This window comes from Terrapene carolina, unplaced genomic scaffold (genome assembly GCF_002925995.2).
Source record: "Terrapene carolina triunguis isolate 2854851 unplaced genomic scaffold, T_m_triunguis-2.0 Scaffold740, whole genome shotgun sequence".
Taxonomy (NCBI): Eukaryota; Metazoa; Chordata; order Testudines; family Emydidae; genus Terrapene; species Terrapene triunguis.
Genome location: NW_020665091.1, coordinates 2,713,016 through 2,735,632, shown reverse-complemented (window position 1 = coordinate 2,735,632; position 22,617 = coordinate 2,713,016). Strand labels below are relative to the sequence as shown.

The window sequence follows — 22,617 nt, the reverse complement described above, 5'->3', positions numbered from 1 at the left end:
GGGGAGGCAAAGCCTCTCCCAGTCTATGCAACCTGCCGCCCATGGGCCTGATTCTCCACTGCATTGCATCTTGGCCCCAATACTCAGCTGCATATGGGCTGAGTTTGGCACTACTCAGTGGAAAGGGAGCAGAGCTGGTTGTACTCCTCTGTTGCAGCTCCCTAGATTCTGGAACCAGCCAAGACTCTGTGTTAGAGTAGCCACAGGGCTGCTGCCCATTGCAGCAGCCAAGAATAGCCAGAGTGTGGAGGTGCTCAGGCCATGGCTACTCTCCCCTAGCATGTCGCTACACTAGAAGCTGTAGAGCTGTTCTGCTGGTTCTATACCACTTGGAGGTTCTCCGTCTGCTGGGGGTGTGGCTGGATCTACTGGCTTTATGGCCTGTTTACATCGACTACCCTGCACAAAGCTACCCTTGAAAGGCACTCAGCAACTACATGATGCAGAGTGTGTCACACCCACTCTCTGAAGCACTTACTGACTTTCAGCTCTCCTAGAGGAAATTCAAGGTGTTGCTCTCTGGATACCATAGAGATCGCCTCTCTCCCTAGGAACAGTACTTCAGCAGCTGAGATCTGCTGGGCCACACCTGCTGAGAATCCCTTGATGTGAGCTCTCTGGGGACGGGTGGCAGGGTTCTCTGTGGAGCCCTCAATGGTAGAATCCACTCACCCTTTTAATCTGATGAAGGCCAAGTGTGCTGGCCGTCAGGGCATGGGACAAGGCTGGTATGTTTCCTGAGGAAGGTGACTGTGAGATCAGCTAGGGAGAGGTTTAGGGGTTCCCAGTTCCAGCATGATAGTTTGTTGTGGCTCTGCCAGAGGTTGTGGCCTGCACCATTTTATAAATAAGTAAAACTTCCTGCGGCAAGGGGGGACCCCATCTTTGTGGATCAAAGGGAAGGTAATTCTCCATGTTCATCCCATCCCTTATGGATTAGCTTCTCCACCAGCACAACAGTCCCTAGGAAGCTCTGTGCAGTAGACAGTCTCTGGGAGGTGTTGATGGTTTGCATGAATTTCTCCCACTCTCCTTTGCTCCCCACATTCCCAGCTGCCCTTGGCTTCCTTGCTGAGTCTGTCAGATTCCCCAAAAGGCATTTCCTCATAAGAAGGCAGGCTGGAGGGTGTGGTGCAGCTGCAGGAGATGCTGTTACTACAGACTAACTATCACCCCATATCCCTCTGTCCTAGTTCTGGATGTCTGTCGTCGCCACTACCATGCCGATACCTTGTGGAGGCTTCATGCCTGTTTTTGTACTGGGTGAGTTTTAACCTCCTTCTTGGGCTTCTGAAAGAGAGAGAGAGAGAAATTATCATTGACAGGGAGACAGAGAGAGCAAGCTCACAATGGTGTTTCTAAGAGGGAATTCAGATTATGGCACCCACAAGCTGTCTATGAGGAGCTTCATTAACAGTCCAGTTGCCCAGCCTCTGACCTTCTGCTCCTCTCCCTTTCTTCCCAAACTCACAAATGCTGATCTGGAAATTCCTGCAGTTTCTCCACATAATGGACTGCGCACTGCAAACAACAGACATAGTTACTAGATAAACCAGACACAGGGTCAGGACTTGAACCCTGACACTTCAGTTCCAAAATCTCATGTCCCTGCCTCTTGAGCTGAAGAAAAGCTCCCCTCACTGGTACCAATAGTAGGCCCCCTGTCGTCTCTGTGGCCCCAGCTATAAGACAGCAACATCAAGCCTTCACTCAGAACCAGTACGTTACAACCTCAGCCATGGATTATTAAGTGACTCATGACAAGTGGTTGATGACTGATTAATGATTGTTAATCCTAAAACAGAAAAAAATATGTTAAAATGTCATTAGTATTGAGAGTACATATTAGTCCAGTAGAATCTCAGAGTTACGAACACCAGAGTTACAAACTGATCAATCAATCACACCCCTCATTTAGAACTGGAAGTACACAATAAGGCAGCAGCAGAAACAATACAAAAACAAACAAAAAAAGCAAATACAATACAGTACTGTGTTAAATGTAAACTACTAAAAAAAATGTTTAAAAAGGGAAAGCAGCATTTTTCTTCTGCTTATTAAAGTTTAAAGCTGTATCGAGTCAATTCAGTTGTAAATTTTTAGAAGAACAATAATGTTTTATTCAGAGTTACGAACATTTCAGAGTTATGAATAACTTCCATTCCTGAGGTGTTCATAACTCTGAGGTTCTACTGTAATTTAGAGTAACATGTTGTAATTATCCCAAAACCAAGCATTGCAATGCCAGGAAATTCAGTTATGGTTGCACTTAAAAGATATCCAAACGTGTCTGGACACGCACAGTTTGGACACCCTTAACTTTGCACTATATGGACACCATTTAAAATATGATCCAAAAATCAGTTTCGTCCAGTCTGGGACCACAGACTCACAGTAATCATAATTGTATGGTCATTGCATGGTGTCACTACAGGGCAGAGTTAAGGTTATTGGGGTGGCTTAACTGTGCATTTTCAGACTTGAACATATTTGGATTTATTTTAAGTGTAAACTTAACTCTGAATTTCCAGGATTTGTATTTCTGTGTTTTGGGATAAATACACCCTTCCTGGAGTGGTTTTTGCCCTTTTATTACTGATACAAAATCTCTATCTTAACTCCATCATAATGTAGTTTTTGTTTTCACATATAAGCACTAGTAAATTACCAATGGCTTTTATCAGCAGAGATCACACATATTCCCTGCCCTGAAGCGCACAGCCATTTTGGGTGGATGGGTGTTAACCCGTGACTTCATGTGATGCTTTCCAGGGGCTGCATTTGGCCGTCTCGTTGGTGAAATCATGGCATCACTCTTCCCTGATGGGATCCTCTTTGATGGCATTGTTTACAAAATCTTACCTGGAGGATACGCCGTCATTGGTGAGTCTCCATGTCTTTCTTTTTTCTATCCCGACCTGCACGAATCTCCTGGTCCACCTGACACTGTCTTTCCTCTTCCCCCACAACTGGGAAAGGTGCAGCAGCCCTGACAGGAGCAGTGAGCCACACCGTCTCCACAGCAGTGATCTGCTTTGAGTTGACGGGTCAGATCTCCCACATCCTGCCCATGATGGTCGCTGTCATCCTTGCCAACATGGTGGCTCAGAGTTTGCAGCCCAGTCTCTATGACAGCATCATCCAGGTGAAGAAGCTGCCTTACCTGCCTGACCTGGGCTGGAATTACATAAGGTGTGGTACCACCAGTGGGGATTGGGGAGAGGAGGGGAAACACAGCAGAAGAAATGGCAATGGGAAACCAAGGGGTATAGGCTAGGCCAGAAAGAAATGGAGCAGGGATGGGGGGTGGCAGACACATAAATAGAGTGGGAGGAGGCTGTGAAACAGCAGGAGGGCAGTGGAGAAGGAGGGGCTCATCCATGATGGGCGGGAGCAGAACCTTGCCTGAGTGGAAACCCAGTTGGTTTGTGGATGGTCTCACTTCCCCTGTAGTTACTCCCACTTGCAAGTATGTATTTGGCTGTATAAAACACATATCTGAAAGTGCTCTTCTTTTGTTTTTTCCTCTTTGGGAAGTTTTTCTTTTAGACCTATTTGAATGATATGTTAACCCCACTCTTTATTTTCTTTGTTCCTCTAGCAAATACAATATCTTTGTTGAGGATATTATGGTCTGTGATGTGAAATTCATCTCCTCTACTTGTACATACCAGGACCTGCAGACCCTGCTTCAGAGCACAACTGTCAAGACCTTGCCTCTAGTGGATTCACCAGGTAAGCAGTATGGGGAATCTGACCTTTTCTGAAGCTGGCCTTGGTTGAAAGAGTCTGTCTCCAGAGGTATGTAGTTTGGAAGATAGGGAACCAGCCTAGGAAACCAGAGATGTGACCCTAGCTCTGCTGCTGATTTGTTGTATGGCCTTGTCCAAAAAACCACCACCCTCTCCATTCCTCAGTTTCCCTATCTGTAAAATGGGAGTGATATCCACATGGATAAAGTGTTTTGAGATCTTTCGATGAAGAGCATGATTAGTTTCCTGCTTTGGTTGGAATGGATGTCAATTGTCCATTGTGGTAGAGAGACAGGATTTGGCTGTAATGCCATACAGGGGATTCTCTGCTGAGGCTGTTGGACAGATAGATCCTGTTGTTCTCTCTGGCTCTGTAGCTCCCAGATTGACAAACACCGCCTGTGCTGCCTTGTGTCACCACACAGGGATTCCCCTGTCACGGAAGAGACTGGTGACTATAATATCTCTAGTTGTCTGGGACGGAAAAAACTCAGGCCTGAGCACTTTTGAGAGGAGGGGGTTGCAAGGAGGGTTTGGCAGCTGGGAGTGGGATAGGCATTTGTTGTGGGGGTTGTGAGGGCAGCTTGGCAGGGTGGGGCACTGGGGAGTGAGTGGTGAGGGCAGCAGGAGGGGGCAATGATTCCATGGTAGGAAGGTTTGGCTGCAGGGATGGGTGTTGTATTTAAGAAGGCGGCTGATCTGATTTGTTGTCAGGCAGAGACAGGGCTCAGCAGCAATTCGGACTTATGGGAGGTCAGTTGGCTGGGGTGTCATGTCAGGGCCATCTGTTGGGTAGCAGGAGGGAGAAGGAGTCAGGAGTGTTTTGCAGAGGCCTCGAGCTGGGATGAGTATGGGCTATGCATCCAGGGGAGGACCTCTCGCCACACCATCTTTGGGATCCTCAGGGCTAACGTGGCCAGTTTGGGCAGGGAGTGTTGGCTCACACACGTCCTTCGACTGGCTCCCCATGTTATCTCCTCCTGCAGAGTCCATGATCCTGCTGGGCTCAGTAGAGCGGTCGGAGCTGCAGGCCCTTCTCCAGAGGCATATTGGCCAGGAGCGGCGCCTGCGCATCATCAAAGAGATGGAGCAGAAGCTGGCTGAGGCGCCCTACGATGGGCACAGCAAAGGCCAGTGGGCAGCCATGCCCAGTTGGAAGCGCGAATCTTTTGCTTTCGTGGATGAGGATGAGGATGAAGAGGAGAAGGCTGAGGTAAGCGGGAGGGGGGGGGAGGGAGAGAGACTGAGGTGGGGAGATGCGGGGGAGAGTGAGCCCTGGTCTACACTAGAAACTTATGTCTGTATAACTCCGTCACTCAGGGGTATGGAAAATCCACACCCCGGGTGACTCAGTTATACTGACTGAACTCCCAATGTAGACAGTGCTATGTCCCTGGGAGGGATTCTCCCATCGCTGGCATAGCTACTGCTCTCAGGGAGATGGAGTACCTACACTGAGGGGAGAGCTTCTCCCGACAGCGTATGCAGCGTCGTCACTATGCGCTACAGCAGCACTTGTACGCGTACACGAGCCCTGAAGCAGAGAGGCACTGGGAAAGGGAGGGAAAGGAGCTATTCAGGGTGATTCTTGTTTTATTTCCTTTCCTTCGGTAGCCACCTCAGCAACTCTCTCCTGCTCCCAGTCACCCTGAAGAACCCAATGGCCCAGTGGCTCCTCATAAACCAATGCCAGAAACACCGGGGCCCCAGGAAACCCCAGGTATGATGACCTCCAGAGTGCCCCAGCTTGCCACATCCCAGTCAGCACTGGGAAAGCCACACTGCCTATTGCTTGTGTGAGTGTGAGGGGCTGAGGCTAGAAAATTTTCACAGGAAAAACTATTTCAACAAAACTGTTTTTTGTTTTTTTTTTAACCAAATTGTGTCAGTTTTGACAAAATTTACTACAGAAATTTTTTTCAAAAAAATTTTTTTGTTTCATTTTGAATTTTTGTTTCAAATGTTATTTTTTTTCATTTTTATATTATTTTTACTGTTTTTATAGTGTGTTCTGACATGTCCATATGAATAGTACATATAATGCACTACTGTTATTGACATGTCATAATATGACATAATATAATAGAGGAACTATTTTATTTTTTAAAGTAGCAGCTGCACTTAATGATTTTAACAATATTATGCACAACTACTACTGACATGTCAGGAAGTAAGGTAAAAAATGCATACAAATGAAAAATAAAATAAAATTCAAAATGAAAGTTTGACATTTGAAATGAAGATTCACAGTTCCAAAACAAAAGTCCAAAACTTTCTGAAATGCAGATTTTCCAAAATGGACATTGTATAGACATTTGTTTCATGGGAAAAGCACACAAATTTTGAATATATTTGTTTTGTTCCAATTCAGAATGAAAACAAATTTAAAAATGTGGAAATTTCTTGCAAAATGAAAATTGTGAGGTTTGACCAGCTGTATCTGAGACCCTGTATCTGGGTGTATGAGTGATGTGGGGGAGGTGCTGGCTGCTGTGAGCTCATCTGCTCTCCTCATGTTAAGGGGATTGTGTTGAAATTACTCTCTGCAATGTGCCTTGTTACCATATACAAAAAGCATGTGGCTTCCTCTGTAGCCTTTCGTAGACTTGTGATGGTGTGAGCAGATCAGGCTCGCAAGTCTGGCTCCCTCACATTGCAGGACTCATCACACCGTCTTTCTCACTAATATCTCTTCTAGCCAGCTCTAGAGAATCTGTCGTGAAGTTGCCGCCACCACCACTTGCCCACCCGCTCCACATTGTCCTGAATGTGGAGACTCTTGTCCTGACATCTTACTCTACATTTTCATCCTTAATAGCTTAGACTATCTCCTTAGTGCATCTCCTGAGGCTGAATATACACACATCTTTACTGATCCAGCTCCGTCCGTGGGGTGTATGTACAGTGACATATTGTCTTCCCCTGTTTGGAACCATATAAGCTGAGCTCTCCTGACTCTAGTCATGTCTCTCCTCTGATCCCTGAATCACTTTTGTTGCTCCATGATGTAATTTCTCTCTGTGCCTCCTGAACTGCACAGAGAGAGCCTGATGGTGGACAGCCCCCGAGGGTGAGCAAGGAAGACAGGGCTCTTGGCTAGTGCTTGTAGCCGCCCAAAAGGGAAGAGGGGAGGCGGGACCATAGTCTCACTCTCCAGCCCACCCTGGCCAGTAGAGTCGGCTGGCCAGGGATGAGAGCACTTCCTCGCTGCACCCCTTTGGGGGTGTAGCATTGGGCACACTCCCCTTTCTGCAGCACCACCAATGTGGGCCAGTGCCTTTAAGGCACAATAGGGTCCCTTATATGCTAAGTGTGGTTGCAGAGCAGTATACCAGCTAATCCCCCTACTTACCAGATGGCAAAGGTCTATTTGTCTGGGGAATAGTCACCCCAAGAGAAATGGGGGGGGGGCATCGCTTGAGCCATTTTAAACAAGACTAGACAAAGCCCTGCAGAATAGACTGCAGGGAGCCATCCTGAGGTGGCGTGAGGAACAGGGGACGGAGCAGATGTGCCCTAACAGGGCTTTCCCCTCTCTCATTTTTATTCCTGGGTGTTCCCCCATCAGCTTAAACTCTGCGTAGCAATATCATCTCTCCTTTCTTCTACTTCCCATCAGGATGAATAATCCATGGTCCTTTCCATTCCCAGCCTCAGGCCCATGGTGTCATCCTTGACCCCCTCTCCTTCACCCCTCACTTTCAGACTGTTGACCAATTCAGCAGCTGCTTTGTCTATGACAGCAGCTCTAGATCCCATCCTGCCCTTTCTGTCCCTGCTGCCCAAACCAAATTCCTGTCCCTGATGCATCCATTTTGGTCCCCTGTAATTTAACCAAAATGCTGCCAGACTCATGTTCCTCACCCTCACCCTCTGACATCAAATCAAGGCTTTGGAGTGGAGCCCGGAGGTGGAGCATGGAGCAGCTCCGGAGCAGTGGAGCTGCAGGTTTTTGCCTGGAGCTGGAGCAGAGCCGGAGCACAGCTCCAAAGCCCTGGACATCATCACCCCTCTTTACAAGTCCTCTCAGGGTTTCCACAACCCTTTCTGTGTGAACAGCATGGCACTGGGACCTTGCATGTGAGTGGCCTACTGCTTCTGGCTCCTCCTTGGAATCATTGCTCTCTGGATAGCCAACCTCCAAGGCTCTCTCTGTGCAGGTTTAGTTCCCCTCCATAGGTAGGGGATATTGCATGGATTAGTGTGATTGATTTCTGCCTGTCCCAGATCTTGCCCAGTCAGCAATGGAATGGTGTGTTCTGACTGGCTGGGCCCTTTCATACTAACACCAAATTCTCCCCAGCCTGCCTTGGGCGAGGGGATAGGCCTGGTGCCTTGTGTTTAGTCTCTCACTTGTCCTCATTTTTTCTCCTCTTTATTCATTCTCTTCCTGCAGCCAGGAGTTTCTGGAGCTTGAGGCAGCTGATCCAGCAGCTTTTGTGCCATTACAACCGGCCACCAGAGATGGAGAGCGTTGCCCAGGTTAGGGGCCCAGAGAGCTCAGCTGCGCAGTAATGAGAGACATAGGCGCCAACTCCGTGGGTGTTCCGGGGCTGGAGCACCCACGGGGAAAAATTAGTGGGTGCTCTGCACCCACTGGCAGCCAAGGTCCCCGCCCCGCCCCACCTCACCTCCGCCTCCTCCCCGGAGCGTGCCGTGTCCCCGCTCCTCTGCCTACCTCCCAGTGCTTGCCGCCACCACACAGCTGTTGCAAGCTCTGGGAGGGAGGTGGCGCGTTCAGGGGAGGAGGTGGGGAAGAGGCGGGGCTGGGGCCGGGATTTGGGGAAGGAGTCGGAATAGGGGCAGGGAGGGGGTGGAGTTGGGGCGGGGACTTTGGGGAAGGGGTTGGAATGGGGACGGGAGGGGGCGGGGCAGGGATGGAGTCAGGACGGGGCCGGAGGCAGACGGGGGGGTCGAGCACCCACCGGCGCCAGTAGAAGTCGGCGCCTATGATGAGGGAGGGAAGGTGAAGGAAAGAAGGCTCCCTCTGAGAGATCTTGGCCATAGGGTGGGGGCAGTGGTGTCAGACAGGGAGATGCATGAATGATGCTGAGTGTCACGGAGTCACTGGGACAGTGCTCGGGAACTACTCCAAATGAAGCCAGTCAGGACTCTGGAGTAGCATGCCTCCTCTCTCTGAGCATACTGTTGCCAGGGCAAGAAGCTTACACAGCTTCGAACTTCCTGGATTTGACCTCAGAGCATTCAGCATCCCCTTCCACACCGTGCACTTCCCATAGTGAGTCCGCCTGTGCAGGGCTCCTCGGGAAGCCGGAGGGCTCTGCACCCCAACTCCGCAGTCAGCAGTAACTCTCAACCAGCATAAAACGGAAGGTTTATTAGTCGACAGGAACACAGTGTAGAACAGAACTTATTAGCACGGAAATCAGTGACTTTCAGACAAGTCCATCTTGGGGGAATCCCAGGCCAGATGCCCTGGACTCCCCCCTCCAGTCCCCGCAAGCAGACTGCACAGCTACCAGCGACCCGACCTCAGACACCCCTGTCGCTCCTCCCCCTGGTGAGTGTCTCACTTCCTAGGCAATATGTCACCTGGTTGCATTCCCCTCCTGGGTCTCAGGTTACGAAGGGCACCGGCCATAGCCTACATGCAGACAGCTGGAGCAGCCTCACCTGCCCCTGAGGGTCTCAGCCAAAGTCACACACCCTTATTCCCACCACCTAGGCATTGGTGCAGCACAGAGGGAAACTGAGGCACACACAGTATTAATGCAAAACAGTAAGACTCACATATGCTCACATACAACATAACAAGGGAAAATCCCCACTTCGTCACATCTCTCCCCTCTTTGAGACCGAACTGAGTGGGGTCACTTTAGCCAGTGACCTGGGGAAGCTCAGGCCTCCCTCTATGGGACAAAGCATCGGCTATAACATTTGCACTCCTTTTAACATGGACCACCTCCATGTCATAATCCTGGAGAGATAGACTCCACCTCAGGAGCTTGGCATTGGCTCCTTTCATCTGGTGAGCTATGGCATGGGCAAGTGGTCAGTGTACACAATGAAGTGATGCCCAAATAGATCCGGCTGCAGCCCTTTGAGTCCACACCATGGCGAGGCATTCCTTTTCTATGGCCGCATAGCTCTGCTCCTGGGGCAGCAGCTTCCGGCTCAGGTACACGATGGGGTGTTTGCACCAGTGTGCATTGGCACCATGCCCAGCCCTTTGTCTGAGGCATCTGTGAACACCATATAGAGCTTATCAAAGTCTGGGTTTACCAGCACCAGGCCCTTGACCAGATCCTCCTTCAGCGTGCAGAGAGCCCTCTGGCACTGCTCAGTCCAGACCACCTTGTCTGGCTTACCCTTCTTGCATAACTCCATTATGGGAACTGACCCAGAGCTAAAGTGGGGCACAAACCTCCGGTAGTACTCTGCCATCCCTATAAAGGCCTGGGCTTGTTTTTGGGGTGCAGGGCAATCTCTGATTGCCTCCATCTTGGTTGGCTCTGGCTTTAGGCAGCCGCTCCCCACCTTGTGGCCCAGGTACGACACCTCTGTCATCCCCACCTTGCACTTCCCAACTTTTCAGTCAGCCCTGCATCCTGGAGGCGTTCCAGGCCCCTCTTCACCTGGGACATATGGTCCTCCCCGGTCTGGCTAACGACACAAATATCAATGTATGCTTGGGTAAAATTCTCCATCCCCCTCAGTAACTGATTCATCTGGCGCGGGCAGGTGACCAGTGCCTCCTTGAGGCTGAAAGGTAGGACCAGGGATTTGTACAGCCCCAAAGGGGTGACAAAAACAGATTTCAACCTGGCATCTGGCTCCAAAGGCACCTGCCAGTAGCCTTTGGTGAGATCCCTGGTAGTGGGGTACTGAGTCCCCCCCCTTCATCAGGCATAGTTATGGGGCAGGCACCAGACATGGTGATGGCATTGAGCTTCCGATAGGCCACACAGAATGGGATCACCCATTTTTCCTGGGACCAGCACCATGGGAGAGGCCCCGGGGCTGGTGGATGGCTGGATTACCCCTAAAGCCATCATGTCTCTGACATCACTTTCCAGAGCCTGGGCTGTGTTCCCAGTGACTCTAAATGGGAAACACCTGATGAGAGGGCTGGCTCCAGTCTCCACCCAATGGACAGTGCGGTCAGTAAGCCCAGGCCGGTTGGAAAACAGCTGCAAGTAGGAACGCAGCACCTCTCTGATCTCTGCCTGCTGGGCAGGGGGTTACCTGGTCAGAGAAGGGAATTGATTCCAGCAAGGGGCCGGCTCCTGTCTCAGAGAACAGACCCACCAGGGGATCTTCTCCCTTCTCCCACTGACCACACATGGCCAGTACCAGCCTCTCCCTGTCACAGTACGGCTCCATAAGAACATAAGAACGGCCATACTGGGTCAGACCAAAGGTCCATCAAGCCCAGTATCCTGTCCTCTGACAGTGGCCAATGGCAGGTGCCCCAAAGGGAATGAACAGACAGTTTATCATCAAGTGATCCATGGCATCACCCAATCCCAGCTTCTGGCAAACAGAGGCTAGGGACACCATTCCTGCCCATCCTGGCTAATAGCCATTGATGGACCTATCTTCCATGAATCTATGTAGCTCCCTTTTGAACCCTGTTATAGTATTGGCCTTCACAACACCCTCTGGCAAGGAGTTCCAGAGGTTGACAGTGCGTTGCATGAAAAAATACTTTCTTGTGTTTGTTTTAAACCTGCTACCTATTAATTTCATTTGGTGGCCCCTTGTTCTTGTATTATGAGAAGGAGTAAATAACACTTCCTTATTTACTTTCTCTATACCACTCATGATTTTATAGCCCTCTGTCATATCCCCCGTTAGTCACCTCTTTTCCAAGCTGAAAAGTCCCAGTCTTATTACTCTCTCCTCATATGGAAGCCGTTCTATACCCCTAATCATTTTTGTTGCTCTTTTCTGAAGCTTTTACAATTCCAATATATCTTTTTTGAGATGGGGCGACCACATCTGCACGCAGTATTCAAGGTGTGGGCATACCATGGATTTATACAGAGGCAATATGATATTTTCTGTCTTATTATCTATCCTTTTCTTGATGATTCCCAACATTCTGTTTGCCTTTTTGACTGCCACTGCACATTGAGTGGATGATTTCAGAGAACTATCCACAATGACTCCAAGATCTCTTTCTTGAGTGGTAACAGCTAATTTAGACCCCATCATTTTATATGTATAGTTAGGATTATGTTTTCCAATGTGCATTACTTTGCATTTATCAGCATTAAATTTCATCTGCCATTTTGTTGCCCAGTCACCCAGTTTTGTGAGATGTTTTGTAGCTCTTCACAGTCTGCCTGGGACTTAATTATCTTGAGTAGTTTTGTATCATCTGCAAATTTTGCCACCTCGCTGTTTACTCCTTTTTCCAGATCGTTTATGAATATGTTAAAAAGGACTGAGCCCAGTACAGATCCCTGGGGGACACCACTATTTACCTCTCTCCATTCTGAAAACTGACCATTTATTCCTACCCTTTGTTTCCTATCTTTTAACTAGTTACTAATCCATGAGAGAACCTTCCCTCTTAGCCCATGACTGCTTATTTTGCTTAAGAGCCTTTGGTGAGGGACCTTGTCAAAGGCTTTCTGAAAATCTAAATACACTATATCCATTGGATCTCCTTTGTCCGCATGCTTGTTGACCCCCTCAAAGAATTCTAGTAGATTGCTGAGGCCTGATTTCCCTTTACAAAAACCATGTTGATTATTTCCCAACAAATTATGTTCATCTATGTGTCTGACAATTTTGTTCTTTAGGATAGTTTCAACCAATTTGCACGGTACTGAAGTGAGGCTTACTGGCCTGTAGTTGCCAGGGTCACCTTTGGAGCCCTTTCTAAAAATTGGCGTCACATTAGCTATCCTCCAGTCATTTGGTACAGAAGCTGATTTAAATGTTAGGTTACAGATGACAGTTAGTAGTCCTGCAATTTCACATTTGAGTTCCTTCAGAACTCTTGGGTGAATGCCATCAGGTCCTGGAGACTTATTACTGTTTAGTTTATCAATTTGTTCTAAAACCTCCTCTAATGACACCTCAATTTGGATCAGTTCCTCAGATCTGTCACCCAAAAAGAATGGCTCAGGTTTGGGAATCTCCCTCACATCCTCAACAGTGAAGACCGATGCAAAGAATTCATTTAGTTTCTCTGCAATGGCCTTATCGTCTTTGAGTGCTCCTTTAGCATCTCGATCTTCCAGTGGCCCCACTGGTTGTTTAGCAGGCTTTCTGCTTCTGATGTATTTAAAAAAAAATTTGCTATTACTTTTGGAGTCTTTGGCTAGCTGTTCTTCAAATTCTTTTTTGGTCTTTCTAATTATATTTTTACACTTCATTTGCCAGAGTTTATGCTCTTTTCTATTTTCCTCATTAGGATTTATCTTCTACTTCTTCAAGGATGCCTTTTTGCCTCTCACTGCTTCTTTTACTTTGTTGTTTAACCATGGTGGCTCTTTTTTGGTTCTCTTACTATGCTTTTTAAATTGGGGTATACATTTAAGTTAAGCCTCTATTATGGTGTCTTTAAAAAGTTTCCACGCAGCTTGCAGGGATTTTACTTTTGGCGCTGTGGAGTTTTTCCCGCCACAGAGATATTAAATTTAATTATATTATGGTCACTATTACCAAGCAGTCCAGCTTATACACCTCTTGGACCTGATCCTGTGCTCCACTTAGGACTAAATCAAGAATTGCCTCTCCATTTGTGGGTTCCAGGACCAGCTGCTCCAAGAAGTTGTCATTTAAGGTGTCAAGAAACTTTATCTCAGCATCCCTTCCTGAGGTGACATATACCCAGTCAATATGCGGATAGGTGAAATCCCCCATTATTATTTTGAGTTTTTTATTTTAATAGCCTCTCTAATCTCCCTGAGCATTTCAGAGTCACTAACACCATCCTGGTCAGGTGGTCTGTAATATAGCCCTACTCCTATATTCTTATTTTTCAAGCATGGAATTACTATCCATAGAGATTCTGTAGTACAATGTAGTTCATTTAAGATTTTTATTTCATTTGATTCTACACTTTCTTTCACATATAGTGCCACTCCGCCCCCTGCACGACCTGTTCTGTCCTTCCAATATATTTTGTATCCTGGTATTACTGTGTCCCATTGATTATCCTCATTCCACCAGGTTTCTGTGATGCCTATTATATCAATATCCTCATTTAATACTAGGCACTCATGTTGACATGGTACACTCGGTGGCTGTGAGCCCAGTTGGGCAGTTCCACCACATCGTTCATCTCATTCAGCTGGGTGATGACCTTAAAGGGCCCGTCCCAGGCAGCTTGCAGCTTATTCTTCCTCACTGGGATGAGACCCCTCACCTGGTCCCCGGTGCCATAGGAGCAGGTGAGGAGTCATACCAGACCTTTTGCCTCCCTTGGCTAGGTTCTCCTGGGCCAGACCCATGAGCTCAGCAAGCTTTCCCTGGAAAGTCAGTACATTCTCCACCACTGATTTTTCATCAGGAGAGGCCTTCCCCTCCCATTCGTCCCTCACCAAGTCCAGGGGTCCCCTCACTCTCCTCCCATACAGAAACTGCAAAGGAGAGAACCCCATGGGTTCCTGGGGTACTTCCCTGTACGCGAACAGCAGGTGGGGTAAATAATTGTCCCAGATGCTGGTCCAGGAACCTTTTCAGCATCATCTTCAGGGTCCCATTAAATCTCTACTCCAGCTGGTTGGACTGAGGGTGATACGCCAAGGCCCAGGTGTGTTGGACCCCACACTTCTCCCACAAGCACTGGAGCCGGGCTGACATGAAGTTGGACCCCTGGTCTGTAAGGATCTCCTTGGGGAACCCCACTCTGCTGAAAACTGTCAGCAGCACATCTGCTACAGTGTCTGCCTCAATAGAGGATAGAGCCACCGCCTCTGAGTAACAGGTACCGAAATCTACCCTCACCAGAATGTATTTCTTCCCTGCCAGAGTCGCCTTGCTGAGGGGCCCCACTATGTCCATGGCCACCTTCTGAAAAGGCTTCTCTATAACAGGCAGGTGTCTCAAGGCTGCTTTACTCTTGTCTCGGGCCTTCCCCACCCTCTGGCAGGGGTTGCAGGACCTGCAGTACTGCTGGATGGCGTCGCAGACTCCGGGCCAGTAAAAGTTCTGTAGCAGCCTCTGCCTGGTGCACTGGTTCCCCTGGTGTCCCGAGAGAGGGACATCGTGGACCAGGTACAGCAGCCTGTGGCGGTACTTCTGGGGGACCACCAGCTGCCTCCAGATCCCCCACAGTTCCACTTCCCCTGGCAGAGCCCATTCCCGGTACAGGAATCCCTTCTCCCATTGGAATCTTTCCCGGCAGTCTTCCCCCAGGGTTTGCACTGGGCTGTGGCTAGAAAGTTCCTTCAGCTTCTCTAAGGAGTGGTCCTTCCACAGCTCGGCCCGGAATTCAACGGCTGTAGAGGGGAGTGAAACCAGTTTCCTCTCGCTGCCTGCAGTCACAGCCCTCCAGATGGGAGCGCTGGGATTCGGGCTCTCTTGGTAAAGAGCCCCCATCTTGATCTTGGCCACCCTCTGACCAGGCGTCTCTGTCACCAGTAGTGCCCTTTTAGCTGCTTCCCACTTCCCTGGGGTCTCCTGCACCTATAGACAAGGCAGCCCTGGTTGGCAGCTGTCCCGCCCTGGCTGTGGTTCCCCACACTCAGCTGGGGTCTCTGATCCCCCTGGGCTCAGCTTCGCCCCTGCTGTCCCAGAGAGGGCAGGCAGTGATCCTGCTGCTTTGGTCACAGTATCAGAGCCAGCATGAGCCACCTCCCCCCCACCCCCGCCACTCCGTGCAAAGGGGCAGGGAGCATCTCTCTGTCCCACTCAGCTCCAGGGGTCTGGTTACAGACAGGCAGGGCACCTGAGCTTAGCAACTCCTCCTCTCTGCCATTTGCATTTACACTGACCACTTCAGTCTCAGCTGATTGGTTCCCTGGATTCAAATTAAATCCTCGACCGTTACAGGAGCAGGGCCTGGATCCCCTGGACAGGTCCCTCTACCTCTCAGCTCAGCCATCGCCAGTTCCTGCTGCCACTGTCTCTCCTGCTGTTCTGCCTCATGCCTTCCCTGTCTCTCACAGTCCTCTGACTCCTTTGATATCAGCTCCAATTCCATCCCTCTCAGATCCACCAGCAGGGAATCCGGTGGAGACCCCTTGCTGGTCGGGGACACGGGTCTCAGGGGCACCCAGCTGCTCCCAACCTCTCTTGCGGCCACAGCTGGATCAGGAACCGATGTGGGCCCTCGGGCTGCCTGGCTGCTCCCAGCCTCTCTCGTGGCCCCAGTTGGGTCAAGAACCGGTTCCTTAGAGCGATCATCCTTTTCCAGCTGAGCCATTAGCTGTGCCTTGGTGAACTTTCCAATGCGCAGCCCTCTCTTTCTCTGCAAAGCTGTACAATGTTCTTCTGAAGGAGATGGTTATAGGCCATCTCTTCGCTGTTCCCAAGTTGTCAGGGACTCACAGGCCTGTGCTCTCTCAGCTCCCCATGGTCCCTGGGAGGAACCCCTTCAGTGCGACAGCACTTCTTAGGGGTCACAATCTCTCTCGGGGGTTAAGCTGTAGGCTCCTCTGCCTCCTGGAACCACACCTCACTGAGCCTTTTGCACGCCTATCTCCCGTGAATCCCACCTTAATTTTACTGCTCCCCAGTCACTTACTGCAGGATGCACTGTCCACCGGGTGCAGTTTATCCCACCGCTCCCACCAGTTGTTAAAGAGTCACCGGGCCAATGCTCTGGAACTACTCCATAGGAAGCCAGCCAGGACTCTGGGGGAGCATGCCTCCTCTCTCTGAGCATACTGTCGCCAGGGCAAGAAGCTTACACAGCTACGACCTTCCTGACCTTGGAGCATTCAACATCCCCTTCCACACCGTGCGCTTCCTGTAGTGAGTCTGCCCATGCATGGCTCCTGGGGAAGCGAGAGGGCCCTGTACCCCAACTCCGCAGTCAGCAGTGACTCTCAACCAGCATAAAACGGAAGGTTTATTAGTCGACAGGAACACAGTGTAGAACAGAACTTGTTAGCACAGAAATCAGTGACTTTCAGCCAAGTCCATCTTGGGGGAATCCTGGGCCAGATGCCCTGGACTCCCCCCTGCAGCCCCCCAAGCAGACCGCCCAGCTACCAGCGACCCGATCTCAGACACCCCCGTTCCTCCTCCTTCTGGTCTTTGTCTTGCTTCCCAGGCAATGTGTCACCTGGTTGCATTCCCCTCCTGGGTCTCAGGTTACGAAGGGCACCGGCCATAGCCTACATGCAGGCAACTGAAGCAGCCTCACCTGCCCCTGAGGGTCTCAGCCAAAGTCACACACCCTTATTCCCACCACCTAGGCATTGGTGCAGCACAGAGGGAAACTGAGGCACACACAGTAAGACTCACATAGGCTCAACAGTAAGATTCACATACACTCACATACAACATAACAAGGAAAAATCCTCACTTTGTTACACTGAGCTCCTGGTAAAGGATTAGGGATTTCCGCAGAAGAGGATGGCCATGGCATGCATGGGGAAGTGAGGATCCTTCTGGCTAGGTGCTGTCTGTGCTGCTAGTACTGAGAGAGACAAGGTGGGTGAGGTCATATCTTTTACTGGACCAACTTCTGTTGGTGGAAGGTACAAGCTTTCAAGCTACACAGAGCTCTTCACCAACTCTGGGGAAGGAAGCAGACAGAAAACTGCAGGTACTGAGGCAGGCTTCATGATGATCTGTTCAGATCTAAGGCTACGTCTACACTACCCGCCTGAATCGGCGGGTAGAAATCGATCTCTCGGGGATTGAATTATCGCGTCTCGTCGGGACGCGACATTCGATTTCCGAATCGACGCTTGTACTCCACCAGGGGAGGTAGGAGTAAGCGCCGTCGACGGGGGAGCCGCAGAGGTCGATTTGCTGCTGTCCTCACAGCGGGGTAAGTCGACTCCGATACGTCGAATTCAGCTACGCTATTCGCGTAGCTGAATTTGCGTATCTTAAATCGACCCCCCCCCCCGTAGTGAGGACGTAGCCTAAGAAAGTGTAGGCCAAGGGGGCTGTCCAAAAGGCATCAAGAGTAGACTAAGCAAAACCCCACACCAAACCAGGACCTGCACCCGTGTGCAGGTCAGTAGCATCCCAGTGCACAGATTCCACCGTCCATGACAATGACACCCAGGGAAAGATGGGGGTCCCTGAGTATCTGGGGGGTGCACAGTGGGATTAGGAGTGAGCGGGAAGTAGGGTGACCAGATGTCCCGATTTTATAGGGACAGTCCCGATTTTTGGGTCTTTTTCTTATATAGGCTCCTATTACCACCCCCATCCCGATTTTTCACATTTGCTGTCTGGGTCACCCTAGCAGGAAGAGAGGGACCCTGAGTATAATGGCTACTTTCTGGGCTTAGGGATGAGTGGGGGGGGGGAAGGGAGGGTTAGTTGCTGGAAAGTGGGCGATACAGCTGAGATTAGGAATAAGGGGGTCTTGCACTCCAGGGTTTTGCTGTGGAGTTAGGGCTGTGTACTCTTTCGCTGACCGTGGCTGTGTTTTCTGTTCTCCCCAGGAGTATGTAGAGGTTATAGATACAATGAAGCCAGAGGAGGTAAGTCTGGATGAGGACTGGGGGGCTGGTTCTCCTCTCATCCCTGGAAGCTGTCTCCTTCCTGGGAAGGTCCAGTGGCCAGGATATGCTCATATGCTGCAAGGAGAAGCCATCCTGAGAGAAACTATCCCCTCAACCCATGGAAATGGGGCAGCCTATCCTGAAGTGACTGGGGCAGGGAGAGCTCAGGAAGGAGAGACAGGGAGCTCTCATCCCCTCTAAGCAGGCCTGAGGAAGCCCTCACCTTCCTGGCTACTGTGTCACCCTTGCTGGGGGCATGTCAATCAATGGCACCTCTAGTACTGCAGCACCACCACGTTTCCAAGGGGAGGCCCCAGCTCATGCTGGAGGGATGGGAAACCTCAGAGGAATAATATAGTGGGGGCGGCAGATGAGGAGGAGGGGGAAACAGCAGCAGGAGACCGGGGCGGCTTGGAGTATGGGCTGGGAGCAGTGTTGGTCACTGTGAGTGTGATCCCCTCTTCCCTGTGTCAGATAGATGCATGGAAGCAGGACGAGCTGAATAAGGAGGTGTGCTTTGACAGCTGCCGCATAGACCCCTCCCCTTTTCAGCTAGTGGAGAGGACTTCCCTGCACAAGGTGGGTCTGACCTCCCTCCCAGCTACTGTCCATCCTTCTCCAACTTGTCTGTCTCTGTGCTAGCCCACCCTAGGGCTCATCCCCTTCCCTCTCCCTGTCTCCCTCCCCTCGCTTTGCATTTTTCTCTCTCTTGCTCTCTCTCTGTCGCCATCTCTATCTGAGAAGCTCACTGAACTCCCATCAGCACAGTGTCTGACTGCAGTCTCCTGGAACATGAGCAGATTAGTTTAATAAAAGAGCTTCAGAGAACCACACTAGGATCCGCCAGCCATTGCATTAGTGTTGGAATTCCCTCTCCCAGCCTCTGGGGGCTGTCTAGATACACACACATTAGCACTGGGATTCCCACTCCTAGGCACGGAGTGCAGCAGCAGCCTCAGATGTTTGTGAAAGCAATGATACAATAATGATGGGTTTCATACATTAGCCATCTGAGTGCTGCAAGATCCATATGCAGCAGTGGGGGTGGGATTCACACTCCTGGCCCCTCTGGGACCAGGGACCTCCATCCCAGCACATGAATACTGGGATTCACACTCCCTGCCTCAGAGTGCAATGGGATCTGCATGCCTCTATCACTGTATTTATTAGGGGTCTGTCACTGATTATATCATTGCTGGGATCCACTATCCGCTCCAAAGCACAGCAGGATCTACCCCACTGTGCATTGGTCCTTGAGTGGACTGGGATCTGCACCCTCGTAGCCATATGCCAGGTGTGGGGATGTGAGTTGGTGTGAGAATGTTCTGGGTGTCCCTAAAGCCCTCCAAGCTTGCACCAGTGTGACCTGAGGGGAGTCCTGGCTGATTAGAAGTCCCAGGAATAAAAGGAATATTTAAGCTGTATGGGACTGCTGCTCTGGGCTAACTACAGGTATATACCAGGAGTTCCAGGTCCCCCGGAGTCCCACTAACCACTCTGCAAGTGCAGTGAGGCTACTCACTGAGGATTAGCATTAAATTTCCCACTCCTAGGGCAGCTTCTTACCAGGGTGGAGCCAAACCCAAAGGAATTTGAGTTGGGATTCCCACTTCTAGCTTTGGAGCCCAGAGGGGATCTCAGGCCTAGGCTTAGCGCCAAGACTCTCATTCCCAGCCTTTGAGGACATCAAGCCCTAGGTGACTGGTAATGGAGATTCTCTTGTGTTTTCTCCCACAGACACACACCTTGTTCTCCTTGCTGGGCCTCAGCCATGCCTATGTGACCAGTAAGGGGAAGCTGAAGGGAGTGCTGGCATTGGAAGAGGTAAATACAGTCAAGTTTTCATGCAGACACTCCCACCTCCTGCTCAGCCCCAGACGTTCTCTGTGTTATCGCAATATCCCACAGCAGACGAGAACCAGCTTTGGGATGGAAGTTTCAGCTCTGCAGTCAGTACATTTCCAGGCATTCCAGTTTCAAGTCCTGGCAGCACTGACTTAGTCATTTTCCCTTCTGAGGGGAGAAATTGTGTTCCTGGATGTGAGTTTTTCAGAAGGAGCCTTAACAAACCAAGGGCCTGTCTGCTTTACATGGATATTAAAGATCCCCTAGTGACAGTCCTTTTTGTGAGAGACGGGCTCTTACCTGTGTGGCCCGTGCCGGATCCGTTTAGCCAGTGTCCCTCCCAGAAGTGGCTACACTGAGGTTTGGAGTTTGCCAAGTGCTGTGGGATGAAAGGCACTATAGCAATGCAAAATCTGATCTCTCCAGGGGCTAGTCTCCTGCCCCGTTATTTTGGAGAGTAGCTGAACTGTTGTGCTGTGGTTTATCAGCTGCCCTTTAATTCCCTCTCTGTTCTTCTGACCTTCTGCCCCTCCAATAGCTCCAGAAGGCAATTGAGGGCTCCACGCGCTCTGGCGTCCGCCTCCGTCCGCCCCTCGCCAGCTTCCGAGACACCAATCGGACCTCGGTCAGCAATGAGCAGAGTAGCCAGGTTTCACAGGTGTGGAGCCGGCAGGACAGCTGTGTGGTGCCTGTGAGAGGAGCTGCGGACTCAGGGATGGGGAGCCCACTGCCCTCCAGCTCCCCCTCCCCACAGCCCCCGCCCTTCCCTGAGGAGGGGAAGGGGCTGCACTCTGTCTCAGCTGCTGACGCTGAGCTGGAGGAAATGGAGCTGTCTGGCCCTGCTGCTGAGAACATCTCAGACATCCTCAAGGACCTGAGCCTGCGCTCCACGGACCTGGAGGAGGACGATGAAGAGGATGTGCCCCTATAACCGGTGGGAGGAGGGGATGTCAGTGAGCCAGCCCTGCTACACATGCTCCTCAGGGGGAAGCCTGAGGACTCTCTCACCAATGCTCCAGCATCCGCAGTAGCTTAGTTGGGGGAGGGATCACAGGTCTGCCCTTCTGCTGCCCTCACTGCCTGGAGTGTTGTGCTACCTGGGACAGATGGGGGTGCATGTGTGATGGGGGAGATGGACTCCCCCAGGTGGCAAGAGGGCTGCTGGGATTAAGGGCCCTACTCTTTCTCTCCCAGCACTTATGGTGAGCATATGGGGGAGGGAGGCAGCAGGAACCATAATGAGGCATGGACCCCACTGGCTGCAGGGACAGATGCTCTGAACAGATTGTGCCATTGTGAGAGAGTGGTGGGGAGTGGATGGGGGCCACAGCCCTGCCTCTTTTCCATTCTCAGAACACCCTGAAGAACAGCATGACTTTCTCTGCTTCCCCTGCCCCCTAACAGTTCCTGCAGGAACCTTCCCACAACCCAGGATTTCTGACTAGTGAAAATTCTCAGGGGCAGGGGGATTGTGCAGGCAATGAGAGGGGAGAGGGCAAGCCCCCCGAACACCCTCCTGTACAATCCACCGAGCCACAGCTGTATCCCTGAAGATTCTGGGTTGAGCCAGCCTGGCACCTAGAGACACCCAGCATCCCTGGGGTAATAATAGCTTTATATACAGTGGCTCATTCATTAGCACAACACCCCTCCCTGCAGTTCCTAAGGGTGGTCACCATCTTCCCAAACACCTCACAAATACACACGCTTCCCACACTTGTATCTAGAAGCAACTTTCCATCTCAGAATCCCACCACCCCATGCCCCTGTAGCCCCTTCAAGCCCCTCTCCCATCCTGCGCACCAAGAACATTCTTGTCCAGAAACACTGGGTCTTGTTCTGGATTCTCCCTCTGGTATTTTCGTTGGTGGGAGGAATGCTGGGGGCTTGTCCTGGGCCTGCCAGCGCTGCCACGAAGAGGGAGGTTTCTTACTGCTCCCACAAGCATGGTTGGGAGGGAGGAAAGGCTGCCTGATCTTTGTCACGGTTCTTTAATATACTCAGGACTTTAAAAAAGAATTGGACGGGAGGAAAGACTTGTTTTCCGGTTGGCTCACTGAAGTCTTTAAGCAGAATGGCCAAGATTGGAGTGGGTTGGTCAGAGGTCACAAAGGCATGGACGAATGAGCAGTAAGACTGTATATATGTTTCTATCTTTCAGATATTTATGTGTTTGTCTCTGAACCACTATCGGCAATTTCTATGAAGTTATAGTCTTAAAATATAAGAATGCCCACATAAGAATGGCCATACTGGGTCAGACCAAAGGTCCATCCAGCCCAGTATCCTGTCTACCGACAGTGGCCAATGCCAGGTGCCCCAGAGGGAGTGAACCTAACAGGTAAAGATCAAGTGATCTCTCTCCTGCCATCCATCTCCACCCTCTGACAAACAGAGGCTAGGGACAC

General features: G+C 50.5%; 1 protein-coding gene across 1 annotated transcript in view; it reads left to right on the top strand.

Annotated features, from left to right (window-relative positions):
• The window catches only part of CLCN1 (chloride voltage-gated channel 1), a 69,432-nt gene extending 48,292 nt beyond the window's left edge, over positions 1-21,140 (top strand). Inside the window, 9 exon segments of the mRNA XM_024211805.1 lie at positions 1,194-1,263; positions 2,773-2,883; positions 2,979-3,192; positions 3,602-3,735; positions 4,739-4,965; positions 18,305-18,343; positions 18,839-18,943; positions 20,102-20,188; positions 20,748-21,140. Of these exon segments, the coding sequence (XP_024067573.1) occupies positions 1,194-1,263; positions 2,773-2,883; positions 2,979-3,192; positions 3,602-3,735; positions 4,739-4,965; positions 18,305-18,343; positions 18,839-18,943; positions 20,102-20,188; positions 20,748-21,140 (1,380 nt within the window).
• Positions 21,141-22,617: the final 1,477 nt, after the last annotated feature.